At 35.9% G+C, this 8674-nt stretch overlaps 1 protein-coding gene across 4 annotated transcripts; it reads left to right on the forward strand.

Moving 5' to 3' along the window:
- The first annotated feature begins 948 nt into the window (after window positions 1-948).
- LOC110922489 (protein DEHYDRATION-INDUCED 19 homolog 4) lies at window positions 949-4808 on the forward strand. 4 transcript variants are annotated; one of them, XM_022166784.2, is made up of 5 exons: window positions 952-1223; window positions 1851-1993; window positions 3171-3248; window positions 3381-3640; window positions 4551-4808. In XM_022166784.2, the coding sequence occupies exons 1-5, from the start codon at window positions 1154-1156 to the stop codon at window positions 4654-4656; spliced, it is 657 nt and encodes a 218-aa protein (XP_022022476.1). In that variant the 5' UTR covers window positions 952-1153; the 3' UTR covers window positions 4657-4808. The 4 variants fall into 4 exon arrangements, with proteins under 4 accessions (XP_022022488.1, XP_035840243.1, XP_022022476.1 ...); XM_022166791.2 differs by having other exon boundaries at window positions 1854-1993; XM_022166796.2 differs by lacking the exon at window positions 3171-3248 and having other exon boundaries at window positions 949-1223; window positions 3324-3640; window positions 4551-4774.
- The last annotated feature ends 3866 nt before the right edge of the window (window positions 4809-8674 follow it).

Raw genomic sequence — 8674 nt, forward strand, 5'->3', positions numbered from 1 at the left:
AATCAAGGCGTAGAGGCTTAGATATTTTCTTCCCTTGCATCGGCCAACTTTTGCATCCTCGTTTGCTTGAACCGGCACCTCTAGATTTTTTTTTGAGAATCCATTATACAAAGTTAATATAGGGTTTTGGTACGGAAGGTTTTTTGGAGTGTGTGTATTTAAATTATTTGGGTGTGTGTGTTTAAATTATTTGGGTGAAAGATATATGTATAGTTTAAAAAAAAGGTTTTTTATTTTTTTTATTTATTTTATTAATTTGACCGCTGAACGACAGTCAGATTTCTCGAAATCAAGACAACTCACACAGGAACCTGGCTTCGCCAACCCGCTTGTGTAGGGCTGGCATAACGGTTAACCCGATCTGTTAAGACACGAACACGATAAGATACGAACCCGAAACACGTAAACACGAACACGACACGAAATCTTATCGTGTCAAATTTTTGAAACACGAACACGAACCTGTTAATAAACAAGTTACACGAAACGACCTGTTAAGACACGAAGAAATTACCAACTTATCATACGACCTGTTTAAGACACGAACACGACTGAATTGGGGAAGCTGTGAACCGGATATGGAATGGTGGTGTTTGTGAGAGAGATTTAAAAATTAGGGATTGGATTGTGGAAAAAGAACCGCGTATGTTTGTGTATAATTTATCTCAGGTACCACGATTAGTGACCCCACGTCCCACACCCACATATAAATTTTTTTAATATTTAATTATTAACATGTACTTAATGAGTCTTAACAGGTTAACGAGTTTTAACCTGTTTAGACACGAAACCTGTTAAGGTCTTATCGTGTCGACCCGTTTTATACACGAAACTTGTTAAGATCAAACATGAAACATGATAACTTCGTGTAGGTTCGTGTCAGAATTGCATGCTAGCCCTACGCTAGTGGCTGCCCTGGTGGTGCCCCGTCACCCTAATAACATACCATTACCCATAGCAGGGTAGTTCGGTGGATAGTTTCTCTACCCCCTCTCTCTCTCTCCTCTTTCTCTCTCTAGAAATTACACCACTTCCTTCTCTAAAACCAAACCAATACACTCACAAACCCTGTATCTACACCCCAATATTAAAAGCCCTAATTCAATTTCCCTAATTTCATACTTTTTCGACCTTAATTTCTCCATCAAAGTGAATGGACCCTAATTCATGGACTCGTTTATCCACTTCGATTTCTTCTTCAAGGCGATATCAATCTCGATCAGGTTATAATCTTTATGTGTGTTTTCTTGTAATTTGTTAAAATATTTATGTTTTGAATTTGGAGTACTAGTGTGTATTCTGTAGTTAGGTTAAGTTTTTACTTGACATGTTAGGGTTAGTTGTTTTCTGATGTTTTGTTAAGGAGTGTTATTGGAATGATTGTGATGTTTGTTTGTTTGTTTGTTTAAAAAGATTTCTAGGGTTTGAGATTTCTATGTTTTGTTGTGTTTTGTGTGTGTGTGTTTGGGGGGGGGGGGGGTATGATTAGTGTCGATGCTGGTGTATAGATATGAAGATGTAGGACAATTTGTTTCATGGTGTTATTTGAGACACCTTAGGCAAATCTCATATCGTTTTGTTTTGTTTAAAAGCCCAAGACGCACTCAAGGCGCATAGGTCGATTCCGGAGTCTAGACGCTTACAAAAACGAGGGCCTTTTTAACTAGGCTCATAGTATAAAATACCGTTTATAGGCGTTTTAGACAGGTTTTAGGCTTGTTGTTTAGGGCTAGTTTACGCTGTTATAGATTGATTCCAGCCTTATTTGGGGCTTTTTTTTTGTTTAACCTTTTTGGTCGGATTTTGATGCCTGTGAAATTAGTTTTGAATCTCCCGTTCATGTTTTCCAGCAGACGCATTTCATCTCGTGGAAGAAACTGATGTCGATGAGCCGAGGCCCGAGTACTTGTGCCCGTTCTGTGCAGAGGATTTTGACATTGTGGGTCTTTGTTGTCACATTGACGAAGAGCATACACTTCAAGCAAAAAATGGGGTATCGTACTATCGTCATCTTTTTACCACTTTATTCTGTGTTTCAATAAACCTTCTAATAAAAAGTCTAGAACTTTATGTAGTATAGGTTCGGTACTATTTGTTTTTCTTGTTGTAACTAGTGGGTTACCACCCGCGCTCCGCAGCGGGTTCGAAACATAGATAAAAATAAGCAAATCGTGAGAATTAAAGTTGTTTGATGTTTTAGGTAAGGGGCTAAACATGCCATTATTAAAGTTGATGGGCTAAACATGTCATTATTACAGTTGATGGGCTAAACATGTCATTATTACAGTTGATGGGCTAAAGTTGTTTTAGTCAAGGGGATAAACACGCAATGTTGCAGAAATCGGCCTAGGCGGCCGATTAATCGGCGCCTAGGCGCTAGTCGGTGGGTTACTGCCTAAATTTATGCTAGTCGGTCAAAAAATCGGTTATGGTCAAAATCGGTCAAAGTCGGTGAAAATCGGTCAAAGTCTGAGAAAATCGGACTAATCGATCTCATGGTTTTTGACCCAATAAACCCAAAGTTTGAAGCCTAGCCCATGGTTTAAAGCCCAAAATTTAATTATAACCTATTTTAACATTTAAGTTTAGGTATTTTAACATTTAATCCCCTCTATCTTTCACTAGTTTACATATGGTTCCTAGACTTTTAAATTTATTAATTAGAAGTATAAAGTTATCTCCTAAACTTGTAAATTTATTAATAAAAAGTATAAAGTTATCTATATATATATAAAAATTTGTAAATTTATACTTAAAAAGTCCAATCCGATTAATCCCTATTAATCCCGATTAATCCCTAGGCGGTACCTTACTGCCCGACTAACGCCTTCTACAACATTGTAAACACGGCCTTATTGAATCTGAGGGGCTAAAGTTGTTTGTTATTAAAGTTGAGGGGCTAAAGTTGTTTGATGTAGTTAAGGGGCTAAACATGTCCTTATTGGGTCTAAACATGTCATTATTAAAGTTGAGGGGATAAAGTTGTTTATTATTAAAGTTGAGGGGCTAATGTTGGTCTAGTTAAGGGGATAAACATCTAACTACCAAAGTTGAGGGGCTAAACATGTCATTATAAAGTTGAGGGGCAAAAGTTGGTTAATGCCAAAGTTGAGGGGCCAAAGTTGGTTGATGTGACAAAATAGCATATTTATAGTATGTACAATGTGTAGGTATGTCCAATATGTGCAAAAAGGGTGGGAGCCGGTTTGGTCAGCCATATCACCATGCAGCATGGAAGTCTTCTTAAGATATCCTTTTATCAAAGTCATTACCTTACAACATTTTCGATGCTTTTCTTGTAATTGCATATTTTTGTCACTCAGGTAATGTTATCTTTGTATTATGGTACCCATTGTTGTCTTTTCTTGACTAAATATTACGTTCAACGCAAGAGGAGAATCCGTAGAGTTGGATCAAACTCAACTTATTCTGCTTTAAAGAGAGAGTTACGCGAAGGAAACCTACACGCTTTTCTTGGTGGCTCATCGTTCTCGGGCATGTCATCCGTCAACACAGAGCCCGACCCGTTGTTATCTTCTTTCATGTACAATAATGTTGTGGACCCATCACAAGATCAAACTCGTTCCTCTACCGAAGCAATATCGGTAGTTGAAAGCTCAAATAAAGATTTCGTGGCAAGGTAACCTTTATTTGTAATACTATTTTGCGATATCTTTGATAAGAGGTGCCAAGATGGGTGTGTTGGGTAATCGTCAATATTGATTAGGGTAGAAATAATAATCTAAATCTTGAAATAAACGGGCACGCTGGGTTGGATTGACCCACAAGGCCACAATCACTTTCGTCTTTCAAACCTTTATGTAAATAATGTATGCGTTAAGCATGATTACAAAAACAATTTGGGAGGTTATTTACATTAAGAGTTAAGTTCAAGGATGGTCCATGTGGTTTACCAAAATTTTGGATTTGGTCTCTAGCTTTCCAAAAGTACATGGATGGTCCCTGTAGTTTGCATTCTGTAACACATTTAGTCCCCGACTTTTTCCAAAAGTACATGGATGGTCCTTGTGGTATGCACTTTGTAACACATTTAGTCCTGGACTTGGACCTTCTGAAACCTTTAGATTTGTTGGCTAGAGGCTAAATGCATTACAAAGTGCAAACCACAGGACCATCCGTGTACTTTCGAAAAGCAAGGGACTAAATCCAAATATTCGGTAAACCATAGGGTCCATCCGTGTACTTTACTCGTACATTAAAAGTAGACAAGACTTTGGGTGACTTTTAGCCAGTTCTACCTGTTTATCTTTTAGCTAATTTTGTTTTCTGTCACCTGGTGCCCACTAATACCCTGCAAACTAATGAGACGAGGTTTAGCTACTTGTTATGATTTGACGCATTTGTGATGAACACAATCCAAATTTTGGACCAGCTAACCTTCTTTGATTTTGTTCTTTACTTGCATTAAAAGATAAAACACCTTGTTGTGGATTATGCCTGACTTATTGTTTTGGCATTCACATTGGTTTGTTGTTTTTTGTACATTTGAATGACATTTTGATAGTGACTTTTAAGGTAATTTGTTTCAGGAGTGAAAAACATCAGGTTGCTGGTGAAGATCAGGAGGAAAAGGCTAGGAGAAGTGAGTTTGTGCAAGGGCTGCTGCTGTCATCTTTCTTAAATGATGATTTATAAGCACCTACTAAAACTTTAAAATGCTACATAATAATAATAAATCTACTGTCAAGTAAAAAATCTGTACTATGAGCTAAGTTTCTATAATCAAAGGAATGAATGTCTTCTATTGTATTTATAATCTTTATTATAGTATGCATATGCTTAATTGATGATGCATGCATAAGGACCTTGGTTTTAAAAAGCAAGCACAAAAGCAACAATGTTTAAAACCGAGACGCCAAGTGCAAAAGCATGCCTCTTTTCGTACCCGAGGCGTAAAATATTATATAACCAATTTATTTATTTCTATATCGCTTTAGCATCATTTACCTAATATTTAGAGTGAATTACAAGTTTTGTTCTTTATTTTTATACCTAATTTCAAGCGGTGTCATTTGTCTTTAAAATTAATGAGTTTTGTATCTAATGTTTTTAAATCATGCATGTTATGTTCTTTAGTCCTAACCTAGTTAGATTTTTATGTTAAATCTAGTCATGTGACTAGCACATGAGGTTATATTTATCTTCTCATTGTTACTGGGCTATTGTACTCTCTCTTCACTCTCTCTTACACACATACCTCTTATCACTTACCATCACCACCACCATCCACCTCACTGCCACCTTTTACCACATGCTGCAACTACCTCCAACCCAACCCACCCAACTCTTTCCCCCCTCTCTCTCCCCCAGCCGTATAACCCACGAGCCGCCACCCCCACCACCGCCAAGAACCCACCGCCACCACCACCAGCAAAAACTCCGGCAAGATACGATGACCACAGATCCCACAAACTTCAGCCTGTTCCTATTTTTGATAGTGGCCGCAAATCCCACATGGGTTCTCTCTCCCTCTTCCTCATTCTTGAATCTTGGTTGATGATGATTGTAAAGCAATGATTTTTATGGGTTTAGATTAAATCAATGGAAGCCCAGATGTATAGAAGTGTGATTTGTTGCGATTTGAGCAGAGTATATGTTAGTATTGAATATTATATTGGCTTGAATTTTGAACTGGGTATGTGTTAATATTGAATGGGGTTATAAAAGATGTAACCTGGGAAGATATATCTTGTTTCTTGAATTTTATTGAAATGAAATTGGGTTTTGTTATTGTTTAGTCAATGAAAGTTGGGATTTTAGTTGGGTAGTGATAGTCTTTTAAGGGTAATAATCCTTTTTGGTATTCTTTATGTAGGGTAGGGATATGGTAAAAAATGTTTAAAATGTGAGAAGGGTAAGAAGTGTTTTAAACCATTGGATATTTGATCTAATGATTGAGATCAATAGGGTATAAAAATGTAAATTGTGTTTTAATTAGAAGAACTTTATGTAAAATTGAAGGGCAATAGTGTCTTTTCAAATGTTTCAAATATGGTAACCGTATCCTACACAACCAAAACCTCTATCATTCTCCTAAAAACCAGCGACTTTCCTTCAAAAGTTGATTATCCGATTTCCTTGACTATTAACCCTTGATAAAACACTATATGAAGATATAACACTATGAACCAGAAAATCAAGATGTCTGTACAGAATATAACACTATTGATTAGGGATAAAACACTATGAACCAGAAAATCAAGATGCCTGTACAGAATATAACACTATTGATTGGGGATAAAACACTATGAACCAGAAAATTAAGATGTCTGTACAGAATATAACACTATTGATTGGGGATAAAACACTATGAAAGGAAAATTAAGATGTCTGTACAGAATATAACACTATTGATTGGGGATAAAACACTATACATCTAAATATCAAAAAAAAAAAAAAAAAAAAAAAAAAAAAAAAAAAAAAACTCTGTTCATGATAAAACACTAAAACAACTTACCCTAAACAATTCAATGTATAAAACACTACATAAACACAAAATCAAAGCATACTAACACCAGAATCGCAGAAGGTTAACAGCTGATGCGTAGATGAAAATCTTATTGGATCTTGCAAAAAAAATACAAAGTTCGAATCAATCCCTAAAAAATGTCATCGCCATTTTTTTTTTTTTTTTTTTTTTGCAGTTATCTTGGAAATCAATTAATTGATAAGAATGGAAAATTACTAATACACCCTTTTGAATTAATTAAGATAAATGACACTTGTCATTCCCAAATTATTTCTCACACTTCTCACAAAAGTTGAACTTTGTACAGGATCCTTTACCTCTTTATGTAAACAATGTGTATATATTTGGGATTTTTGTTTTGTTTTATTTGTTAAAACATTTTATTTAAATAAAATGACTAAAGTACCCTTTTGTGATCTGATCTAACTGAAAAAATTAATTAGGTTAGGCCTAAAAGACATAACGTGCATGATTTTAAAACACAAAATATAAAACTCATCAATTTTAAATATAAAGGATACCGTCTGAAAAAAGATATAAAGATAAAGCACAATCTTTGCATTTCACTCTAATATTTATAGATGAGTAAGCTTTATATTAGTTTTAATATTTGTCAAACTGGAACTTGTACGCAATTTTACTATTTACATATACTTGAAACGTGACTCACGTTAAATATGACGGTTCGGCCACTTATTAAGATTTTTTTTTTCTTTCCAATTCACCTAATCTTATACAAGTAGTGAATTTACTACTTGCATGACTCACTTTATGTCACACCCCGATTTCCACGTGCATCACCGGTGGGCTCGGTGGGGGATTTCCGTGACATAGTTGGCAACAATATAGTCAAACCACACAATATATAAATGCACAGCGGAAGCAATAAGATAAATATATTTCAACCTTTGAATGTAATATCAAAGTATCACAATTTGTCGAAATATAATCTACAGAGGATCAAAATAAAATATAAGTATTGTTCAACAGACGTAGACATCTTAAGCTTGCGAGACTCTTTATTGATGCTAAGGAGAAATATCCAGCCAATTACGTTTAGAACCTGCATTTAATCTTTTTAGAGAAAATACGTCAGTTCACACTGGTAAATACATTCAACCGACACTTTTGTAAAATGTTTAATAAAATTGATTTGAATGCACAAGGCACAAACTCTTTATAACTTGAGATAATTTATAATTAAATCTTGTAAAAGAATTACATGTTTACTATGCGTTCGGTCGCCCGGGTCGTGCCGGGTTAAAGGTTAATAGACACGCCACAAAGCATAAAGCCGTGGCGGGAAAACCAACGGTTACACCTTTAATAATATAGACACATTACGGGTGTACGCCTACACCCGTGTGTCGGGGTCGTGGCCATTTCGTGAAATGATGCCAAGGATATCCGGGACATGGTCATTAAGCTCCCAAAGGCGTAAAGCCAATAAAACAAGTTTTTAAACGGGTCACATTGATAATACCCAACTACTAATGAGTTGGGGTCAATTGCCCGAACAAGCGGTATTTTAAATACCGTAACCCAAGCCCGTATAACGGAAAATAAGTTAAAAGTATTTACCTTTGCAAGTAATATCCTCAATCAAATAAATGCAAGTATCTTTTACTGGTCTCCTATTCTGTAACGAAGGTTTATAACAACCTATTAGAATCCTAACGGGTCTTTAATGTAGCCTTAGCTAGACCGATTGGTTTCGAAGGATAATTATGGTTAAATCGCGTGAAAGGCGAAAACCGGGAATGGAATGTGATTCGTACCCAACAAGTTTGAAGACTTGTTTTATATGGGAAATACAATCACACTCTGGATTTTGAGGTCAAAACGATGTTTGACCCGTTTCGGCTAGTTTATGTAAACTAGTTACATAGGCCGAACCGTGCGCGCAAAAAGCGTAACGGGTAACCGTAAGAGTCCTACACAGGTTTCCTAAGTCAATATGCTTTAAAGAGGTTGTGGTATCAGTAGGATACCTTCCATAATGCCCGTAACGAGTTTAAATCCATTATATGCCCCGTAGGGGTATTTCGGTCATGTTTAAGGATCATAAAAGAGGTTTCTAAGTTCTACAGGAAATCTGAGTTTTCCGAACAGTTTATAAAGTCCAAAATACTTTATTTATTATTTGAAATCAGTAGCAACTGGAATCGGGTCAAAATACCTTGT

Source organism: Helianthus annuus, chromosome 2 (genome assembly GCF_002127325.2).
Source record: "Helianthus annuus cultivar XRQ/B chromosome 2, HanXRQr2.0-SUNRISE, whole genome shotgun sequence".
NCBI lineage: Eukaryota > Viridiplantae > Streptophyta > Magnoliopsida > Asterales > Asteraceae > Helianthus > Helianthus annuus.

Bases quoted from the DNA above. Each gene is read 5' to 3' on its own strand.
- LOC110922489 (XM_022166784.2), top strand. From the start codon at position 1,154: ATGGACCCTAATTCATGGACTCGTTTATCCACTTCGATTTCTTCTTCA. The intron at 1,224-1,850 runs GTTATAATCTTT...CATGTTTTCCAG, and splicing joins GCGATATCAATCTCGATCAG to CAGACGCATTTCATCTCGTG. The intron at 3,641-4,550 runs GTAACCTTTATT...AATTTGTTTCAG, and splicing joins AATAAAGATTTCGTGGCAAG to GAGTGAAAAACATCAGGTTG.